Genomic DNA, 25,856 nt, shown 5'->3' on the forward strand with positions numbered 1-25,856 from the left:
ATCAGCACCACCACCGTCATCATCATCATCACCACCACCATCGTCATCACCGTCATCATCATCACCACCGTCATCATCATCACCAACGTCGTCATCATCACCGTCATCACCACCACCACCGTCATCATCATCACCGTCATCATCATCACCACTACCACCGCTGTCATCATCATCACCGTCATCACCACCATCACCACCACCGCTGTCATCATCATCACCACCGCTGTCATCATCATCACCGTCATCACCACCACCACCGTCATCATCATCACCGTCATCACCACCGTCATCACCACCACCGTCATCATCATCACCGTCATCATCATCAGCACTACCACCGTCGTCATCATCATCACCGTCATCACCACCACCGTCATCACCACCACCACCACCGTCATCACCACCACCACCACCGTCATCACCACCACGGTCATCATCACCACCGTCATCACCACCACCGTCATCACCACCGTCATCATCACCACCGTCATCACCACCACCATCATCATCACCACCGTCATCATCACCACCGTCATCACCACCACCGTCATCATCACCACCGTCATCACCACCACCATCATCATCACCACCATCATCATCACCACCATCATCATCACCACCGTCATCACCACCACCGTCATCACCACCACCGTCATCATCATCACCACCGTCGTCATCATCACCGTCATCACCACCACCACCGTCATCATCATCACCGTCATCATCATCACCACTACCACCGCTGTCATCGTCATCACCGTCATCACCACCATCACCACCACCGCTGTCATCATCATCACCACCGCTGTCATCATCATCACCGTCATCACCACCACCACCGTCATCATCATCACCGTCATCACCACCGTCATCACCACCACCGTCATCATCATCACCATCATCATCATCAGCACTACCACCGTCGTCATCATCATCACCGTCATCACCACCACCGTCATCACCACCACCACCACCGTCATCACCACCACCACCGTCATCACCACCACGGTCATCATCACCACCGTCATCACCACCACCGTCATCACCACCGTCATCATCACCACCGTCATCACCACCACCATCATCATCACCACCGTCATCATCACCACCGTCATCACCACCACCGTCATCATCACCACCGTCATCACCACCACCATCATCATCACCACCATCATCATCACCACCATCATCATCACCACCGTCATCACCACCACCGTCATCACCACCACCGTCATCACCACCACCGTCATCATCACCACCGTCATCATCATCACCACCGTCATTATCACCACCGTCATCATCACCACCGTCATCATCACCACCATCATCATCACCACCGTCATCACCACCACCGTCATCATCACCACCGTCATCACCACCACCATCATCATCACCACCATCATCATCACCACCGTCATCACCACCACCGTCATCATCACCACCGTCATCATCACCACCGTCATCATCACCACCGTCATTATCACCACCGTCATCATCACCACCATCATCATCACCACCGTCATCACCACCACCGTCATCATCACCACCGTCATCACCACCACCATCATCACCAACACCACCGTCATCACCACCACCACCGTCATCATCACCACCGTCGTCATCATCACCGTCATCACCACCACCACCGTCATCACCACCACCACCGTCATTATCACCACCGTAGTCATCATCACCGTCATCACCACCACCGTCATCATCACCACCGTCATCACCACCACCACCGTCACCACCACCGTCATCATCACCGTCGTCACCACCACCGTCATCACCGTCACCACCACCGTCATCACCACCACCACCGTCACCACCACCGTCATCACCACCACCACCGTCACCACCACCGTCATCACCACCACCGTCATCACCACCACCACCGTCATCATCACCGTCATCACCACCACCATCATGACCGTCACCACCACCGTCATCACCACCACCGTCGTCATCATCATCACCGTCGTCATCATCACCACCGTCATCATCACCGTCATCACCACCACCGTCATCATCACCGTCGTCACCACCACCGTCATGACCGTCACCACCACCGTCATAACCACCACTGTCATCATCATCATCACCGTCGTCATCATCACCACCGTCATCATCACCGTCATCACCACCACCGTCATCATCATCACCACCGTCATCACCACCACCATCATCATCATCAGCACTACCACCGTCGTCATCATCATCACTGTCATCACCACCACCGTCATCACCACCACCACCGTCATCACCACCACCACCGTCATCACCACCACGGTCATCATCACCACCGTCATCACCACCACCGTCATCACCACCGTCATCATCACCACCGTCATCACCACCACCATCATCATCACCACCGTCATCATCACCACCGTCATCACCACCACCGTCATCATCACCACCGTCATCACCACCACCATCATCATCACCACCATCATCATCACCACCATCATCATCACCACCGTCATCACCACCACCGTCATCACCACCACCATCATCATCACCACCGTCATCACCACCACCGTCATCATCACCACCGTCATCACCACCACCATCATCATCACCACCATCATCATCACCACCGTCATCACCACCACCATCATCATCACCACCATCATCATCACCACCATCATCACCAACACCACCGTCATCACCACCACCACCGTCATCATCACCACCGTCGTCATCATCACCGTCATCACCACCACCACCGTCATCACCACCACCACCGTCATTATCACCACCGTAGTCATCATCACCGTCATCACCACCACCGTCATCATCACCACCGTCATCACCACCACCACCGTCACCACCACCGTCATCATCACCGTCGTCACCACCACCGTCATCACCGTCACCACCACCGTCATCACCACCACCACCGTCACCACCACCGTCATCACCACCACCACCGTCACCACCACCGTCATCACCACCACCGTCATCACCACCACCACCGTCATCATCACCGTCATCACCACCACCATCATGACCGTCACCACCACCGTCATCACCACCACCGTCGTCATCATCATCACCGTCGTCATCATCACCACCGTCATCATCACCGTCATCACCACCACCGTCATCATCACCGTCGTCACCACCACCGTCATGACCGTCACCACCACCGTCATAACCACCACTGTCATCATCATCATCACCGTCGTCATCATCACCACCGTCATCATCACCGTCATCACCACCACCGTCATCATCATCACCACCGTCATCACCACCACCATCATCATCATCAGCACTACCACCGTCGTCATCATCATCACTGTCATCACCACCACCGTCATCACCACCACCACCGTCATCACCACCACCACCGTCATCACCACCACGGTCATCATCACCACCGTCATCACCACCACCGTCATCACCACCGTCATCATCACCACCGTCATCACCACCACCATCATCATCACCACCGTCATCATCACCACCGTCATCACCACCACCGTCATCATCACCACCGTCATCACCACCACCGTCATCATCACCACCGTCATCATCATCACCGCCGTCATTATCACCACCGTCATCATCACCACCGTCATCATCACCACCATCATCATCACCACCGTCATCACCACCACCGTCATCATCACCACCGTCATCACCACCACCATCATCATCACCACCATCATCATCACCACCGTCATCACCACCACCGTCATCATCACCACCGTCATCATCACCACCGTCATCATCACCACCGTCATTATCACCACCGTCATCATCACCACCATCATCATCACCACCGTCATCACCACCACCGTCATCATCACCACCGTCATCACCACCACCATCATCACCAGCACCACCGTCATCACCACCACCACCGTCATCATCACCACCGTCGTCATCATCACCGTCATCACCACCACCACCGTCATCACCACCACCACCGTCATTATCACCACCGCAGTCATCATCACCGTCATCACCACCACCGTCATCATCACCACCGTCATCACCACCACCACCGTCACCACCACCGTCATCATCACCGTCGTCACCACCACCGTCATCACCGTCACCACCACCGTCATCACGACCACCACCGTCACCACCACCGTCATCACCACCACCACCGTCACCACCACCGTCATCACCACCACCGTCATCACCACCACCACCGTCATCATCACCGTCGTCACCACCACCGTCATGACCGTCACCACCACCGTCATCACCACCACCGTCGTCATCATCATCACCGTCGTCATCATCACCACCGTCATCATCACCGTCATCACCACCACTGTCATCATCACCGTCGTCACCACCACCGTCATGACCGTCACCACCACCGTCATAACCACCACCGTCGTCATCATCATCACCGTCGTCATCATCACCACCGTCATCATCACCGTCATCACCACCACCGTCATCATCATCACCACCGTCATCACCACCACCATCATCATCACCACCGTCATTATCACCACCACCGCCATCATCATCATCATCATCACCACCACCGTCATCATCACCACCACCGTCATCATCATCACCACCGTCATCAGCACCACCACCGTCATCATCATCATCATCACCACCACCATCGTCATTACCGTCATCATCATCACCACCGTCATCATCATCACCACCGTCGTCATCATCACCGTCATCACCACCACCACCGTCATCATCATCACCGTCATTATCATCACCACTACCACCGCTGTCATCATCATCACCGTCATCACCACCACCACCGTCATCATCATCACCGTCATAATCATCACCACTACCACCGTCGTCATCATCATCACCGTCATCACCACCACCGTCATCACCACCACCACCGTCATCACCACCACCGTCATCATCACCACCGTCATCACCACCACCGTCATCATCACCACCGTCATCATCACCACCGTCATCATCACCACCGTCATCACCACCACCACCGTCATCATCACCACTGTCATCAGCACCACCACCGTCATCATCATCATCATCACCACCACCATCGTCATCACCGTCATCATCATCACCACCGTCATCATCATCATCACCACCGTCGTCATCATCACCGTCATCACCACCACCACCGTCATCATCATCACCGTCATCATCATCACCACTACCACCGCTGTCATCATCATCACCGTCATCACCACCACCACCGTCATCATCATCACCGTCATCACCACCGTCATCACCACCACCGTCATCATCATCACCGTCATCATCATCAGCACTACCACCGTCGTCATCATCATCACCGTCATCACCACCACCGTCATCACCACCACCACCGTCATCACCACCACGGTCATCATCACCACCGTCATCACCACCACCGTCATCATCACCACCGTCATCATCACCACCGTCATTATCACCACCGTCGTCATCATCACCGTCATCACCACCACCACCGTCATCACCACCACCGTCATCACCACCACCGTCATCATCACCACCGTCATCATCACCACCACCGTCATCATCACCACCGTCATCACCACCACCGTCATCATCACCACCGTCATCACCACCACCATCGTCATCATCACCACCGTCATCACCACCACCACCGTCATCATCACCACCGTCATCACCACCACCGTCATCATCACCACCGTCATCATCACCACCGTCATTATCACCACCGTCGTCATCATCACCGTCATCACCACCACCACCGTCATCACCACCACCACTGTCATCACCACCACCGTCATCATCACCACCGTCATCACCACCACCGTCATCATCACCACCGTCATCACCACCACCACCATCATCATCACCACCGTCATCATCACCACCGTCATTATCACCACCGTCGTCATCATCACCGTCATCACCACCACCACCATCATCACCACCACCGTCGTCATCATCACCGTCATCACCACCACCACCGTCATCACCACCACCACCGTCATTATCACCACCGTAGTCATCATCACCGTCATCACCACCACCGTCATCATCACCACCGTCATCACCACCACCACCGTCACCACCACCGTCATCATCACCGTCGTCATCACCGTCATCACCACCACCACCGTCATCACCACCACCACCGTCATCACCACCACCGTCGTCATCATCACCGTCATCACCACCACCACCGTCATCACCACCACCACCGTCATTATCACCACCGTAGTCATCATCACCGTCATCACCACCACCGTCATCATCACCACCGTCATCACCACCACCACCGTCACCACCACCGTCATCATCACCGTCGTCACCACCACCGTCATCACCGTCACCACCACCGTCACCACCACCGTCATCACCACCACCACCGTCACCACCACCGTCATCACCACCACCACCGTCACCACCATCGTCATCACCACCACCGTCATCACCACCACCACCGTCATCATCACCGTCGTCACCACCACCGTCATCACCGTCACCTCCACCGTCATCACCACCACCACCGTCACCACCACCGTCATCATCACCACCGTCATCATCACCACCACCGTCATCATCACCGTCGTCACCACCACCGTCATCACCGTCACCTCCACCGTCATCACCACCACCGTCATCACCACCACTGTCATCATCACCATCGTCATCACCACCGTCATCACCACCACCGTCGTCAACACCACCGTCATCACCACCACCATCATCATCACCACCGTCATCACCACCACCGTCGTCACCACCACCGTCATCACCACCACCACCACCGTCATCACCACCACCGTCATCACCACCACCGTCATCATCACCATCGTCATCACCACCGTCATCACCACCACCGTCGTCACCACCACCGTCATCACCACCACCGTCATCACCACCACCACCGTCATCATCACCACCGTCGTCACCACCACCGTCATCACCACCACCACCGTCGTCACCACCACCGTCATCACCACCACCGTCATCATCACCATCGTCATCACCACCACCGTCATCACCACCACCACCGTCGTCACCACCACCGTCATCACCACCACCACCGTCATCACCATCACCGTCATCACCACCACCGTCGTCACCACCACCGTCATCACCACCACCGTCATCATCATCACTGTCATCACCACCACCACCGTCATCACCACCACCACCGCCATCACCACCACCACCGTCATCATCACCGTCATCACCACCACCGTCGTCATCATCACCGTCATCACCATCACCACCGTCACCACCACCGTCATCACCACCACCACCGTCACCACCACCGTCATCACCACCACCACCGTCATCATCACCGTCGTCACCACCACCACCGTCACCACCACCGTCATCACCACCACCACCGTCACCACCACCGTCATCACCACCACCGTCGTCATCATCACCGTCATCACCATCACCACCGTCACCACCACCGCCATCACCACCACCACCGTCACCACCACCGTCATCACCACCACCACCGTCATCATCACCGTCGTCACCACCACCGTCATCACCGTCACCTCCACCGTCATCACCACCACCACCGTCATCACCACCACCGTCATCATCACCACCGTCATCATCACCACCACCGTCATCATCCCCGTCATCACCACCACCGTCATCACCGTCACCACCACCGTCATCACCACCACCACCGTCATCACCACCACCGTCATCATCACCACCACCATCATCACCACCACCGTCATCATCCCCGTCATCACCACCACCGTCATCACCACCACCGTCATCACCACCACCACCACCACCGTCATCATCACCACCGTCATCATCATCACCGTCATCACCACCGTCATCACCACCACCACCGTCATCACCACCACCGTCGTCATCATCACCGTCATCACCACCACCGTCACCACCACCGTCATCATCACCGTCGTCACCACCACCGTCATCACCACTACCACCGCTGTCATCACCACCACCGTCATCACCACCACCGTCACCACTGTCATCACCACCACCGTCATCACCACCACCGTCATCACCACCACCACCGTCATCATCACCGTCGTCACCACCGTCATCACCACCACCACCGTCATCACCACCACCACCGTCATCATCACCGTCGTCACCACCGTCATCACCACCACCACCGTCATCACCACCACCGTCATCATCACCACCACCGTCATCACCACCACCACCGTCATCATCACCGTCGTCACCACCGTCATCACCACCACCACCGTCATCACCACCACCGTCATCATCACCACCACTGTCATCACCACCACCACCGTCATCATCACCGTCGTCACCACCGTCATCATCGACCGCACTTCACCGCCACGCCGACGATCGGTGTGGGTCGGTGGACGGGCTGCCCAGGGATCGGGAACGGGACAGCCGCCGTCAGACCCGGCGTGGGCAGCCCGGTTCGCGGCGCGGTGCGCTCGCCGCTGCGCCGCCACTCCGCGGGCACGAGACGGCAAAAACCGAGGAATACAACATTCGAAGCCGCGTACGTGCGCGTGTTTCTCTATCTGTGTGTCTGTCTGTGTGTGTGTCTATCTGTGTGTGTGTCTGTCTGTGTGTGTCTGTCTGTGTGTGTGTCTGTGTGTGTGTGTGTCTGTCTGTGTGTGTCTGTCTGTGTGTCTGTCTGTGTGTGTGTCTGTCTGTCTGTGTGTGTCTGTCTGTGTGTCTGTCTGTGTGTCTGTGTGTGTGTGTGTCTGTCTGTGTGTGTCTGTCTGTGTGTGTCTATCTGTGTGTGTGTGTCTGTCTGTGTGTGTCTGTGTGTGTGTCTGTGTGTGTGTCTGTCTGTGTGTGTGTCTATCTGTGTGTGTGTATGTCTGTGTGTGTCTGTGTGTGTGTATGTCTGTGTGTGTGTCTGTCTGTGTGTCTGTCTGTGTGTGTGTCTGTGTGTGTGTCTGTCTGTGTGTGTGTCTGTGTGTGTGTCTGTCTGTGTGTCTGTCTGTGTGTGTGTCTGTGTGTGTGTCTGTCTGTGTGTGTGTCTGTCTGTGTGTCTGTCTGTGTGTCTGTCTGTGTGTGTGTCTGTCTGTGTGTGTGTCTATCTGTGTGTGTGTCTATCTGTGTGTGTCTGTCTGTGTGTCTGTCTGTGTGGCTGTCTGTGTGTGTGTCTATCTGTGTGTGTGTCTGTCTGTGTGTGTCTGTCTGTGTGTCTGTCTGTGTGTATGTCTGTGTGTGTCTGTCTGTGTGTGTGTCTATCTGTGTGTGTGTCTGTCTGTGTGTGTCTATCTGTGTGTCTGTCTGTGTGTGTGTCTGTGTGTGTGTCTGTCTGTGTGTGTGTCTATCTGTGTGTGTGTCTGTCTGTGTGTGTCTGTCTGTGTGTCTGTCTGTGTGTGTCTGTGTGTGTGTCTATCTGTGTGTGTGCCTGCCAACGTCTGTGTGTGTGTCTGTCTGTGTGTCTGTCTGTGTGTGTGTCTGTGTGTGTGTCTGTGTGTGTGTCTATCTGTGTGTGTGTCTGTCTGTGTGTGTCTGTCTGTGTGTGTCTGTCTGTGTGTCTGTCTGTGTGTGTGTCTGTGTGTGTGTCTGTCTGTGTGTGTGTCTGTCTGTGTGACTGTCTGTGTGTGTGTCTGTGTGTGTGTCTGTCTGTGTGTGTGTCTATCTGTGTGTGTGTGTCTGTCTGTGTGTGTCTGTCTGTGTGTCTGTCTGTGTGTGTGTGTGTCTGTCTGTGTGTGTGTCTATCTGTGTGTGTGTCTATCTGTGTGTGTGTCTGTCTGTGTGTCTGGCTGTGTGTGTGTCTGTCTGTGTGTGTGTCTGTGTGTGTGTCTGTCTGTGTGTCTGTCTGTGTGTGGCAGTTAGCGCGCTGCGCTACGAACCTGGCGATCCGGGTTCGATTCCTGCTCACGGCCAACACCAGTGACGATTTTCTGAACATGGCCCTCCCCTAGGTCGGCTCAGCCTCAAATGAGTACCTGGTGCGGTGTGTAAACATCGCCACTGGGGAGACAAAGGCGGCCGGGCGTGTTGTCGTGTGCCGTGCCGGCCTTCATAGGTGCTGCTCGCGAACAGTACTTGCCCCGACAGTCTGTCCAGGCTATACGGGGATCTTTGTCTTTATGCGTGTGTGTGCAAGATTCTATTCATACGGCCAAGAGTTGGCAACCACTGAGACCCTGAGTGTGACCCTGGGTGTGATGCTGGGTTTTATTTTTATTATTTTATCATTTCTCTTCTACGTGACTTTACCGAAAGAACCAAGAACGGTGAAAGTTTGTTTAGCCGAAAGGTCAGACTTTCGATATCCGTACTCTTCCAGCACTTCTTCTCGAAAGACCCGATATGAAGTTGGCAAAACTTTTCGCCACGAGTCATTAAAGTACTCGAACAATACTGTACAGGGGAGTGAGTGGGATGATGCTTTTTGGGCAATGGGCCATGTTCAGAGAGAGAGAGAGATGTTAACTACCTCGCCTGGTGTACCGGAGGTCGTAGGTTCGATCCCGACCCTGACGCCTGTATTTGGAGTTTGCGTGTCTCTCTCTCCCCGTGGGGATGTTAATTACCTCGCCTGGTGTACTGGAGGTCGTGGGTTCGATTCTCACCCTGACGCCTGCTGTTATATTTGGAGTTAGCGCGTCTATCTTTCTCTCTCTCTCCCCGTGGTCGCGTGGATTTTTCTCCGGGTCATCCGGATTCCCCCCTCCGCGTTTAGAGACGTGCGTTTAAGAGTAAGTGGCTGCTATACATTTCCACGCGATGATAAGGGCACTCCGCTAAGCCATCGCTTGTGGTGGCCTGGTCGCTTGTGTTGCGCCCGAAACGTCGTGATTTATTTTATTTTTCTACCTACGTGACTTTACCGAAAGAACCAAAGAGTATGGATTCCTGCAGTCACGAAAGCTTCAAATCAAGAAGAGCTATGTAGCTGAGTGGGCCTTACTCTGCTAAAATAAATAGTTTAGTTTAGTGATAACCTACCTTTCACACTACTACCCCTCGCCTAGCCCAACACTGACCCCAATACAACACGAGCCCCGAATCAAGTTCTAACCGGAGTCCTGATGCTAATCATAACCCCCTGGTAATGGCCCTAACTCCAACATTTACTCGCAAGCATCGTTAACGGCTTAACACGTACGCTTTCGCGACCAATATTATTCATAATCACCGTTTTTGGGTTTAGATCGCGTTATGTATAAATGTGTCGTAACCCTCCACCACCCGACACGGCCAATCAGTAAAAAAGTGTCACGTTGACAAAAGACAAATAGTCACTGCTTTAGCCCACCGGTGTGTTGAAGCGTGAAACCACAACATTTACAATTTGAGTAGTACGACGTTTCGCTGGTAATTGCATCCAGCATCATCGGGAAATTCGCCACCATGTCAACGTGACACTTTTTTACTGATTGGCCGTGTCGGGTGGTGGAGGGTTACGACACATTTATAAATAACGCGATCTCAACCCAAAATCGGTGATCATGAATCATTAACGGCATCGGCACCAGCACCGGTAACCTCGTTCAGCACGATCACCACCAGAACGGTCAGCACCGATATCAGCATCAGCATCTTTATCATTGTATTTGACATGTATCTTTGTCTGTGTATACGTTAGTACAACAGTCACCCTGTATCTGTAAGGTCATTGTAATCCTCCTGTGGATTAATAAAAAAAAAAATCTGACTTATGCCAACCGGGAATTTATTATGTAACACTAATTTATAATTTGTGCCATATTCTCGATTTCACATGACACCGTTGTTTTTTTTGTTGGGGGGGGTCTGAATTATATTGGCTTCTTCACTTGCTGTATATCATTTGTTTTGATGTTGTCATCTTGGTCACCACCACCCCCCCGGCCCCCACCCCCTATCCTGAGCTCCTATCCTGAGCTCCTTAGTTCTCACCTCCGATTCGCGCGGTTGGCTACGTGCGGTGTGAAAGAAGTTCAACGTATGACAGACACGGAGGAGGCTTTCGCGACCAATATCCATAATCGAATTTTTTTGGGATCAGATCGCGTAAATATCCATGTGTCGTTAAACCCGCCACCACCCGACACACACAGCCAATGAGTGAGGTTTGTCACGTGCCAATCCCGGCGCGGTGGAGAGTACATCAACAGCTCTCCAACACACACCGGTTCGTGCTGTACTAGTAACCAGTTGGCACGTTCTGTTCACGTGATAAACCTCACAAATGGGCTGTGTGTGTCGGGTGGTGGCGGGTTTAACGACACATTTACAACTACTAATAGGGATTTTCCACTTTTTTCTGGCAACAAAACTGATACCTTTTGCAAGTTGTCATGTTTACATTAACCACAATACTTGCAGTCAAATGCGAACAAAAAACAATACTCTGATAATTTATGCATTGTCTTTGAAACTGATTGGTCCACACCAGAGACAGCTTTCTTTAGAGCCTCGTCTCATATGGTGTTGATTCCTTGCAAAAGGTATCAGTTTTGTTGCCAGAAAAAAAGGGGAAAATCCCTATTAGTATATTTTGGTACTGGCAAAGGAGGTCCCATGATGACACATTTACATTGACGCGATCTGATCCAAAAAACCTCTATTATGGATAGGTTCAACATACAGTACTACACACATCGGAACTTAAATGTGAACATCGCGAGTAACAGCACCGGCATCAACTCCTCCTCCACATTACAAATGACAGCGCTGTCACGCACAGTAGCACCATCACCACGAGTATCACCAACACCACCGCCAAAGACAAAGACCCCTCCCCCCCTTCCCGCCCCGTGTAGCCTTAACAGACTGTTGGGGCAAGTGCTATTAGCGAGCACCTATGAAGGCCGGCACGGTACACGAGGAGGTGGGTGGCCATCACCACGCCCGACCGCCTTTGGCTCCCCAGTGGCTATTCCTACACACCGCACGAGGTGCTCATTTGAGGCTGAGTCGACTTAGGGGAGGCCCAGGACCGGTTCAGATCATCGTCACCGGTGTTGGCCGTGAGCAGGGATTGAACCCGGGTCGCCGTGGTTTGTAGTGCAGCGTGCTTGGACATGGGTGAGTCACAACCATTTCCCTGTTCACCTCGGAGTGTGACGGAGATGCCCTCTGGCCCCTACACGATTTCACACGTTTTGACTACATAGTTCGAAAAGGGTACCCGCTGTTGTACCAGTGGAATTTCCGTCTGGTACAGATCCAATGCGAGGGCGATCGATGCCCAGGTGCCGCCAACGAATGGCTCCCCGTTGGTCAACCTTGTTGTATGTATGCCGATGACCTGATAAATATTCTTTGGTTCTTTCGGTTAAGTCACGTCTAAAGATAAAATAATAAATTAAATAATATTATTTTATCTTTAGACGTGACTTAACCGAAAGAACCAAAGAATAATTCCTGCAGTCACGAAAGCTCCAAAATTAAGACTGATAAATATTGGTCACTCAATGAGTTGGAGACTTCGCTACTGAACCTGGAGTGTGCCACTACGTCACTGTTCGTCATTGCAAGGCCCAGCGGGCCAATGGTGGGCCCCTGGTGGCCTGTAGTGCGGCCCTTGACGTGTAGGCCTCCCCGGCAATACACAACGAGTGACAACACCACCCCCCATCATCATCGTGCTGCTGTCAAACCCAACAGCGGTTTCAAATGATGTTGTGGCAACCCTCGCACACTGACGATATCTTATCGGCTAAAGTGGCCCCACTCTGGAAACTAGTGAAGAACACTGCAATAACAGATGGGGGCCTTACAATCAGCCCGAAATAAAACAAAGCACCTGTATGGGTGTCTTGTGTCGTCAAATGCACCACCCCCTTAACTTTCCATGAACAACTGGGATCGTTTCGGAAAGAGTGAAGGAGTTCCCCTATCCGAGCAGTGTGCTAATGATCGGTTCGAATGTAGCAGTGCAGGTCGCAACCTCAGTTCAGCGGAGTTAACTTTTCTTCAGCCGTGTAGCGATGTGTGATGTGTCTGGCCATTCGCTCCATGCAGAGCTCCGGGTCATCTCAGCCACAATCACGCCCTATCTCATCTACGATTGCGAAGTGTGGACCTCATTTACGGAAACACCTGCGCCGGTTTGAAACATAAAATGTTCGCCTGCATGCAATTCACCGTGGGTTTAATCGGCCTGCATTGTGTAAGGCGCTCACAGATCCTTCAGAAATGTCTACGCAGACCCATCAGTGAGCTCTTCCAGAGGAGGCGACGTTGGCTGGGTCATGTAGCCCCAGTGCCGGATGAAGATAGTGCGGGGCCTGTAGCAGATGTTATAAAGGGGCCTTAAATAAAAAAAGAAAGTGAAAAATTCAAACATAATTTTTTTTTAACTTGCATAGTAAAGTAATTGTATTTTTTCATTTGTTATACAGCCAGATAATACGACAAATCGCAAACCTTAAACACCCCAGTCGTTCATAAAAGTTGAAGGCAGTATAGTACTGTAGTAATAGAGCAAGTGCAGAATCACTGAACCGGAATTGATAGCTTGAAAGCATTTAGCGCGGGGCCCTTGAAAGTGCGGGGCCCGTACACATGTAGCTACTACACATGTAGCTACTACACATGTAGCTACTACACATGTAGCTACTACACATGTAGCTACTACACGTGTAGCTACTTGTGCTACTACACATGTAGCTACTACACATGTAGCTACTACACATGTAGCTACTACACATGTAGCTACTACACATGTGCTACGAGGATAATCCGGCGCTGTGTGTCCAGCCACCGCATGACCATGCAGCTTCTGTTAAGCCAGATAAGAGTGGAGCTAAACAAGCACAGCACGGGCCAGGGAAGAGGTGAGATGATTTTATTCTTCGATTTAAAGCTTTCGTGACTGCAGGGATTCATCTTCTTGGTTCTTTCGGTAAAGTCACGTAGAAGGGAAGTAATAAAATAATAAAAATAAAACATAATAAAATTTCGATTTAAAGCTTTCGTGACTGCAGGGATTCATCTTCTTGGTTCTTTCGGTAAAGTCACGTAGAAGGGAAGTAATAAAATAATAAAAATAAAACATAATAAAATTTCGATTTAAAGCTTTCGTGACTGCAGGGATTCATCTTCTTGGTTCTTTCGGTAAAGTCACGTAGAAGGGAAGTAATACAATAATAAAAATAAAACATAATAAAATAATTCTCACGACGTTTCGGCCACAACGCAAGCAGCCGTCCTCAGGTGAAACCAGGTCTGTCGAGGCGACTTTACTGAAAGAACCAAGAAGAGGTGAGATGATGTGGTGGAGGATGACTTGTGGGTTGAGTGGACTCGCCAACAATTGGTACTCGTGGTGTCAAAACAGATACGCGGACAATACATTTCCACCAGATGTGTCTCCCCATGTGTAAAATAAAAGGATGTTTTCCATAACCCAACAGGCCCCACTGCCTTCTGGGAGTGCACAATTTCAGCAGCATTGATTTAGTACAAAGCAAGCTCTTGACTGGATTCCACAACCGTGTCTCATCAGCAGCGTAAGGCTTTCGTGAATCAATAGCCAAGCACCTGTGCCTATTACGTCTGGCACTTAATCAGCTTAGGGATCAACGCAGAACTATGTAAAACAAATCCTCAAAATAATCATTAGCGTTCGTTCGTTTCTCAGTCCGCTTCTCCTGGCGAGGGTCGTGGCGGCGGCTGCGTGTTGAGTAGTGGCGGTCCATACCTCCCTTTGCCTGGTGACAGACTCCAGCACTACTACACTACACTATACACTACACTATACACTACACTATACACTACTATACACTACACTACTATACACTACACTATACACTACACTATACACTACCGTAGCGTGTTGAGTAGTGGCGGTGCACACCTCCCTCCTCTCCCTGGCGACAGACTCCAGCACTACTACACTACTACACTACACTATACACTACTACACTACACTATACACTACTGCACTATACACTACACTATACACTACTATACACTACCATACACTACCACACTATACACTACCACACTATACTATACACTACTATACACTACTATACACTACACTATACACTACACTACACACTAAACTATACACTACACTATACACTACACTATACACTACTACACTACACTATACACTACACTATACACTACACTATACACTACTATACACTACACTATACACTACTATACACTACACTATACACTACACTATATACTACACTATACACTACTATACACTACACTATACACTACACTACACACTATACACTACACTATACACTACTATATACTACACTATACACTACCGTAGCGTGTTGAGTAGTGGCGGTCCATACCTCCCTCTCCCTGGCGACAGACTCCAGCACTACTACACTACACTATACACTACACTATACACTACTACACTATATTATACACTACTATACACTACTACACTACACTATACACTACCACACTATACACTACTATATACTACTACACTATACACTACAACACTACTACACTATACACTACTACACTATACACTACTACACTACAGTATACACTACAACACTACTACACTATACACTACTACACTATACACTACTACACTATACACTACTACACTACACTATACACTACTACACTATACACTACCACACTACTACACTACCACACTACTACACTATACACTACTATACACTACACTATACACTACCACACATACTATACACTACACTATACACTACTATACACTCCATAATAGAGGGGTTTGTTGGGGGTTAGATCGCGTATATATATAAATGTGTCGTTAAAACTAGTAAGGGTTGTCACGTAAACAGAACGTGGCCAATTCGTCACTAGTACAGCGCACCGGTGTGTTGGAGAGCCAAGCCACAACATTTACAATCTGAGTACGACGTTTCGCCAGTAATCACAACTAGCTTCATCAAGCGACAGCCAGATTTGTGGAGCAGTCCACCTGTTTCGTTCGTTACATAGAGGCGTAGATGTGGTGACCACGCTTCTGCGCTCTTCAGAATCAGAAAGGGCTTTATTCGCCATGAAAGTTTGCACAGACAAGGAATTTGCTATGGCAGGAAGGTGCATACATTCAACATGTAGGAATCTTAAAACTTAAATAAGTGGTATACAGTCTAACTATACTAAAATGAAAAGTCTAACTAATACTCAGGGGCTAAAGTATGTAAATTTTGAATAATTATACTATATAAAATGTAAACTATCCGTAATATACAATCTTAAAATACAAAAATACAAATAGGGTAACATGTTGTAAATATGGCAAGGTGTAATTTTGTAGATAAAATGTTAAAGTAAGTGTAAAAAGTGGGGGGAGGGGGGTGATTACTGAGGCAACGTTCATTATGCATGCGCATTATGCGAGCACTTTGATCTTGTCCTTCCAGTCTATTGTGTTTATTAAAATAGCCGTACCAACGGTAATCCCTATTGAAGTGTGGTGCCCTTTACAAGCATGCATTTAAATAATGTGTTATTCGATGATTCGCTTCCACGCAGCACTAAGGAGGTAGCTATCCGAACGGTTAAACTTACTATACACGACACTATATACTACTAAACACTACACAAAGACAAAGATCCCCCGTATAGCCTTAACAGACTGTAGGGGCAAGTGCTGTTAGCGAGCACGTATAAAGGTTGGCCTGGCACACGAGGGGGTGGGTGGCCAACACCACGCCCGACCGCCTTTGTCTTCCCAGTGGCGATGTTAACACATCACACCAGGTACTCATTTGAGGCTGAGTCGACCTAGGGGAGGCCCAGAACCGGTTTAGATAATCGTCACTGGTGTTTGCCGTGAGCGGGAATCGAACCCGGGTCTCCAGGTTTGAAGCGCAGCGCACTAACCGCTACACTACCGCTCCCCACTAACTACACTATATACTACAATACACTACACTATATACTACACTACACTATATACTACACTATACACTACTATACACTACACTATACACTACTATACACTACACTATACACTACACTATACACTACTATACACTACACTATACACTACACTATAAACTACTATATACTACACAATACACTACACTATACACTATATACTACACTATACACTACTATACACTACACTATACACTACTATACACTACACTATACAATACACCATACATTATAAACTACACAATACACTACTATACACTACACTATACACTACACTATACACAACACTATACACTACTATACACTACACTATACACTACACTATACACTACTGTACACTACTATACACTACACTATACACTACACTATATACTACACAATACACTACGCTATACACTATATACTACACTATACACTACTATACACTACACTATACACTACTATACACTACACTATACACTACACTATACACTACACCATGCACTATACACTACACAATACACTACTATACACTACACTGTACACTACTATACACTACTATACACTACACTATACACAACACTATACACTACTATACACTACACTATACACTACACTATACACTACTGTACACTACTATACACTACACTATACACTACACAATACACTACACACTACACTATACACTACTATATACTACACTATACACTAATATACACTACACTATACACTACTATACACTACACCATACACTACTATACACTACACTATACACTACTATACACTACTACCCTATACACTACTACACTATACACTACTATACACTACACTATACACTACTATACACTACCACACTATACACTACCACACTATACTATACACTACTATACACTACTACACTATACACTAATATACACTACACTATACATTACTATACACTACACTATACACTACACTATACACTACACTATACGCAACACTATACACTACTATATACTACACTATACACTACACTATACACTACTATACACTACACTATACACTACTATACACTACACTATACACTACTATACACTACTATACACTACTATACACTACTACCATATACACTACTACACTATACACTACTATACACTACCACACTATACACTACCACACTATACTATACACTACTACACTATACACTACTATACACTACACTATACACTACTATACACTACCACACTATACACTACCACACTACACTATACACTACTATACACTACTATACACTACACTATACACTACTATACACTACTACACTATACACTACTATACACTACACTATACACTACTATACACTACCACACTATACTATACACTATACTATACACTACTACACTACGCTATACACTACTATACACTAGTATACTATACACTACACTATACACTACACTATACACTATTATACACTACCACACTATACACTACCACACTATACTATACACTACTATACACTACTACACTATACTATACACTACTATATACTAGTATACTATACACTACACTATACACTACACTATACACTATTATACACTACCACACTATACACTACCACACTATACTATACACTACTATACACTACTACACTATACTATACACTACTATATACTACTACACTATACTATACACTACTATACACTACTACACTATAGTATACACTACCACACTATACACTACCACACTATACACTACCACACTATACTATACACTACTATACACTCCTATACACTCCATAATAGAGAGTTTTTTTGGGGTTAGATCGCGTAAATATATTAATGTGTCGTTAGAACTAGTAAGGGTTGTCATGTAAACACTACCACACTATACACTACCACACTACACTATACACTACTATACACTACTATACACTACACTATACACTACTATACACTACACTATACACTACTATACGCTACACTATACACTACACTATACACTACTATACACTACACTATACACTACTATACACAGGCTCTCACTCTACCTGGGGAATTCCCAGGCCAGCCGAGCGACGTCGTCTCGCCAGCGTGTCACCTGGGCCGTCACCGGGGTCTTCGCCCAGTGTATTATTGCCAATACATGTGCGTTAGAACAAATAAAACATTAACCTATAAAAACAAAGTTTTTAACTATAAATCCTTTATATGCGTGGCGGCTAGAGTCCTCTCGTCCTCTGGCTTGAGATGGCTGCCACCTATGGGTCAGATGATTGCCTGCCACCATTAAGCAATTGGTAATTAAATATAAAAAAAAATCCTAAAAAGTGTAACATTTTCACGAAAATAAATTGTCACGCACAACGAGTCTGTGTGCAAAATGTCAGCTCGATTGGATCACGGGAAGTGGGTTAAAAAACGACCGAAAGATTTGCACGGTTGTAAGCGCGCAAGCAAGCAAGCAAGTGAACTTAATATAAATGATTTAAAAACGACCGAAAGATTTGCACGGTCGTAAGCGCAAGCAAGCAAGCGCGCAAGTGAACTTAATATAAAGAATTTAATAAACATGTACTCTACGCTATTGGTGTCAAACGAATATTGTCACTTCGCGGACGAAGCTCGTGAACGACGCTGCCGGACGGTCGGTAGTTCAGCGACAACTCCAGTGGTGCACGGGGAGCGGTGCCGGATGGAGCGAGCGGGGGGGGGGGGGGGCCTGTAGCTTTCTGTTATTAAGGGGATCGATTGACTATGATGGTCGTCGTCATCACGATCCACCGTGTGCCGATAATCCCGGAGGTGTCCACTGCACATTTCGTCGTCGTCGTCGTTTTTTTGTTGTTCACACGTTCAATTTCTCTCGCTCTCTCGCTGTCTCTCTGTCTTGTCGTGCCAATATGCTCGAGTCGCGGCCACGTCTTTCTGACATCGATCTCGTCCTCGAAGCTGTTCTCTGTCAGGCCTTCCTCTCTTTCCTGTTCCCAGTACCGGATTAAGCTAGTGCGGGGGCCTGTAGCACATGTAAAAAGGGGCCCTAAATAATAAAAAACCCCCACTTAAATATTAAAAAACATTTTTTTTTACTTGCATAGTAAAGTAATTGTATTTTTTCATTTGCTATACAGCCAGATAATACAAATCGCTAACCGTAAACACCCAGTCGTTCACAAAAGTTGAAGGCGGTATAGTACTATAGTAATAGAGCAAGTGCAGAATCACCGCACCGGAATTGATATCTTGAAATCATTGAGCGTGTGGCTCTCGAAAGTGCGGGGCCCGTAGCATCTGATACTTTTGCTACGAGGAGAATCCGACACGAGATGCCAGTCAACCGACCTGCGGCACCTGGGCCTGTCCCCGTGACCTCCTTGCCAGCAGCAAGAGCCTCCCACACTGCACGTGGTGGCCTCAAGGTGCGCGTAAGGCCTGGTACAGGCGCTAGAGTAAGACCAACCACAAGTTACTGACCGGTGAATGCAGATTGTTGTACACCAATGCGCGTGTGTGTCGTGTTTGGCCATCCACCCCCTCGTGGGTCTTCAAAGGTGCTACACTGCGAACAGCACTTGCCCCAACAGTCTGTTAAGGCTATACGGGGGATATTTGTCTTTGTATGCGTGCAGCAGTTTTTCGCGAGGCTCTACGAAACCGGCGACCCGAGTTCGATTTCCGATCGCGACGAATAACAGTGGCGAATATTTGAAACGGTCCTGTGCCTCCCCTAGGTCGACTCAGCCTTAAATTAGTACCTGGCGCTGTGTATAAATCACCACCGGGGAGACAAAGGCGGCCGGGCGTGGTGCTTGTCACCCATCCCCTCGTGTGCCGTGCTCGCTAACAGCACTTGCCCCAACAGTCTGTTACAGGCTACACGGGGGATCTTTCTCCGTGTACTGCACTGACGTGCCCAGCCACCCGCGTTCGACTCCTACCCACGGCTATCCTCAGTCGGCCAGTCCAATCGGAATGTATCCGGTCGCCCCCTAGGTCGCCTGAGCCTTAAACAAGTACCTGTGGGGTCACTGCGCAATAACATTAGAGTATTATGGAGACAAAGGCGTACGGGGTGGGGGTGCTAGCCACAGCAGCCCTCATGTGCAGTGGCTGCGCTGCCCTTAATAGGTGCTCGCTAACAACGGTCACCTCAGCACGCTCCTGCATGGCCTCTACGGAGTATGGGGGGGGTAATCTCGTTCTGTCTGCGCGCGTGCATTCGGAATGCCCTTGTCCCTGCGCTTACCCCGCTACCTGTGCGTGCCCTTGTGTGCGTGTCCTTGAGTGAGGTAGGCGGCGGCGGGGGGGGGGGGGGGGAGCGGTGGCGCAGCGGTTAGCGCCGCTGCGCTACGAACCCGGCGGCCCGAGTTCGAATCTCGCTCGCGGCCATCAACGCCGGCGAACCGGTCATGGGTCTCCCCTAGGTCGACTCAGCCTCAAATGCGTGGCCTGGTGCGGTGCGTAAAAACATCGCCACTGGGGAGACAAAGGCGGTCGGACGTGGGTGCTGGCCACCCACCCCCCTCGTGCGTCGTGCCGGCCTTCATTAGGTGCTACTCGCTAACAGCACTTGCCCCAACAGTCTGTTAAGGCTACACAGGGGATCTTTGTCTGTGTGTCCTTGAGTGTGGAGGGGGGTGGAGGAGCGGTGGTACAGCGGTTAGCGCCGCGTAGCGCTACGAACCGGGCGGCCCGAGTTCGATTCCCACTCGCGTCCACCAACGCCAGTGACGGTTATCTGAACCGGTCCTCCCTCTAGGTCGACTCAGCCTCAAAATGAGTACCTGGTGCGGTGTGCAAACATCGCCAAAGGCGCCCGGGCGTGGGGGCTGGCAAACCACCCCCTCGTGTGCCGTGCCGGCCTTCAATAGGTGCTCGCTAACAGCACTTGTCCCAACAGTCTGTCGAAGGCTATACGGGGGATCTTTGTATGCATGGTACGTGTGCAAACGCGTCTGTTGTATGTGTCCAGGCATGCATGTTAACGTGTGTGCCTGTAATTTAAATGCGTGCCCATGTGTGCTTGCGCGCGTGCTGCGCTTTGAACCCGGCTACCCGAGTTAGATTCCAGCTCACGACCAATCACATTGGCGAATGTTTGAACCGGTCCTGGGCCTCCCCAAGGTCGACTCAGCCCTAATTGAGCACCTCGTGTGCCGTGCCGGCCTTCATAGGTGCTCGCTAATATAACTTGCCCCAGCCAGTTGAAGGCTATTCGGGGGACCTTTGTCTGTGTACATACACTACGTGTTAGTGCATGTATTCCTTGATAGATTCACATGCAGTGTACATTCATGCAGTGTTCGTGCACGCATTTTGGTCTGTGTGTGCCTATCAATGTGTCCAGGTATTCCGTGACCGTATGTACACGTGTACGTGTGTGCATATTCCGTACGCCTGTGTGTGTCTACGTTGCCACGTGCGTCCATGCATGTCGATGTTCGTGTATGTGTGTCTATACGCCAATGTCAATGCTCCTACGTCTGGTTAAGTGCTTCCGTGTGCGTACGCGTCTCTATATATCTATGCTCGTCTACGTGTATACAATTGGTGTGTGCATGTACACACGTACGTACGCATACGCATGTCTATGCATGTCTATGTTTATACATTTACACGTGTTAATACGTGTATGTATTTCTAAATATGTCGACGTGTACAGTACACGAATCTCTACGTGTCTGCGTACACGTCTCGACAGTATGTACAATTCTATGCGTGTCTACATTTCGATGTGTCTACGTGTATACGGATTTGTATGCCCATATACACACGCGCATATATTTATGTCTGTACATGCCTACGTGTGTACACAATGTGTGTGTGTGTCTGTGTGCACACGCATTTCTATGTGTCTGTACATGCCTACGTGTGTACACATCTCAATGTGTGTGTGTGCACACGCATTTCTATGTGTCTGTACATGTCTAGGTGTGTACACATCCCAATGTGTGTGTCTGTGTGCACACGCATTTCTACGTCTGTACATGCCTACGTGTGTACACATCCCAATGTGTGTATCTGTGTGCACACGCATTTCTACGTGTCTGTACATGTCTACGTGTTTACACTATGAGATCTCTTTTACCAGTGGCAAAATATAATAGTAGGTTTTTACCCTTTTAACTGGTACAAAACTGTGTCAGTTTTGTACCAGTTAAAAGGGTAAAAACCTACTATTATGTCTACGTGTGTACATATCCCAATGTGTGTGCACACGCATTTCTACGTGTATGTACATGCATACGTGTGTACACATCCCAATGTGTGTGTGTGTGTCTGTGTGCACACGCATTTCTACGTGTCTGTACATGTCTACGTGTGTACACATCCCAATGTGTGTGTGTATGTGTGCACACGCAAATCCACGCGGCTTGTCTTGCGTGCAAGCGTCGTGCGTCGTGCGATTCTCACCAACACCACCGACGTGCCGAGCAGCATGAAAATCATCGTCACGGGAATGAGATTCGGCATCCGTGATTGGGACGACGCTGGCGCTTACAGTGGAGGAAGGGGAGTGGGGGAGGGAGAAGGGGGGGGCGAGGTGATGTAGTGATGGGGGCCGATGGGATGACAGGGAGGGGTGGGTGGGAAGGTGATGGTGGTGGGGGGGGGGTGAGCTGATGCTGCTGGTTGAGTCGAGGAGAGCTGTATGGTGGTGGGTTATGGAAGAGGATGACTTCAACGGGTCGGGGTATGGATCACGGTCTTGTTACTCCTACAGCAGCAGACTCCGCTCTTTGACGCATCTTCTACCAATTCTTCCGCCTTTCTTAATCTTCCTCGCCTTTTCGTGTCTCTCTTTCTTTCTTACAACACGGGGCCTCTGGCGTTCCAATCAGGAAATGCCGAGCGTCGGTTTCCACTTGGTTCGGGATCAGCTCCGCGCGGAGCAGCCGAAAGGGTCCTTATTATTATTATTCCAAGGAGAACTTGGCGGTCGCCGATTTTTGCACATTGTGCTTTTCCCCCCCGCTCTCTCTCTCTCTCACTCTCGAAGCCGGCACGAACTATCGAAGACCGATGCCAAGAATGAGTACCACCACCACCACCACCGCCGCCGCATCCACCACTGCTGCAATCGACCTCGTGCCGCCGTTAAACGTCATCTATCCCGCCGTCTTCGTCGCCCCCATCGAGAATAAGTCGACCGCTTCTCATCGCCAGCCAAAATACACGACGTTCGTTTTCAGCACCACGGACAGCGGCAGCTGCAGCCGTCTCCATGAGGCTCTCGCCCTCGCCCTCTCTCCGGGTGCAGCAGCACCGAGAGCCCCCCCACCGCACCTCTCCTGCCTCCCCCCTCCGCTTCTCTCTCTCTCTCTCCCCGCCTCTCTTCTTCGACTTACGCTCTCAGCTCCCCGCGTTTCCCTCCCCTCACCACGGCGGTGCAACGAAGTCTCTCCCCCGGTTCTCTCGTCCTCGGCGCGTACCTCTGCCGTTCTCCTCCCATCTCCTTACGGCATTGAGGCGCCTCTCGCTCGCTCTCTGCGCTCTCTCCGCGCTCTCTCTCTCTGCGCTCTCCCCCACCCCCCCTGTCTCCGCTCTCTCTCTGCGCTCTCCCCCACCCCCCCTGTCTCCGCTCTCTCTCTGCGCTCTCCCCTACCCCCCTCTCTCCCCTCTCTCTCCCCTCTCACCGGAGCTGTCTCGTCCCCTCGTTCACGCCGCCGTAACCACCGACCAAGAATACACCGGTTTTAATTGAGGCTGCCGAATTTTGCGTTGCATTTTGCAGTCCTCTTTCACGCGTCGCGAAAAAAAAATGCTACATTAATAAACGTTACGTGTTTGTTTGTTTGTATATATGTGTGTGTGTGTCCTGAGCGTATTAATAATACAATGCTGCTGTTGTAACGAACGCTCGGGAGTGAAACTGCTCACCGACACGCGACAAAATCGCCGGCAGACACAAAAAAATCCACTCGAAACCCGCACAGAATCCTAAACGCACGTGACCTCGAAACTGCAAGTGTGCTCGGACACAGTACTGCAGTAGATACTGTATTAACACGAACGGGCGTGCCCTATACAATTGCCTCGTGCAACATCGAGGGGAGGGGGGGGGGGCAGCCGGAACTAACGAGCGATGCATGCATGTGTGGCTGTGCACCGCGACACTGCACTGATGTCACACGTTTGGCT

The 25,856-nt window shown here is 50.0% G+C and overlaps 1 protein-coding gene across 1 annotated transcript in view; it reads right to left on the reverse strand.

The window, feature by feature from the left end:
- The window catches only part of TMEM240 (transmembrane protein 240), a 38,752-nt gene extending 13,576 nt beyond the window's left edge, over window positions 1-25,176 (reverse strand). The window contains exon 1 of the mRNA XM_061568091.1: window positions 24,129-25,176. Within this exon, the coding sequence (XP_061424075.1) occupies window positions 24,129-24,188 (60 nt within the window). The 5' untranslated portion in view covers window positions 24,189-25,176. The remainder of the gene's footprint in view (window positions 1-24,128) is intronic.
- Window positions 25,177-25,856: the final 680 nt, after the last annotated feature.

Source organism: Lethenteron reissneri, chromosome 40, assembly GCF_015708825.2.
Source record: "Lethenteron reissneri isolate LAM-NWPU_2019-01 chromosome 40, ASM1570882v1, whole genome shotgun sequence".
Lineage (NCBI taxonomy): Eukaryota > Metazoa > Chordata > Hyperoartia > Petromyzontiformes > Petromyzontidae > Lethenteron > Lethenteron reissneri.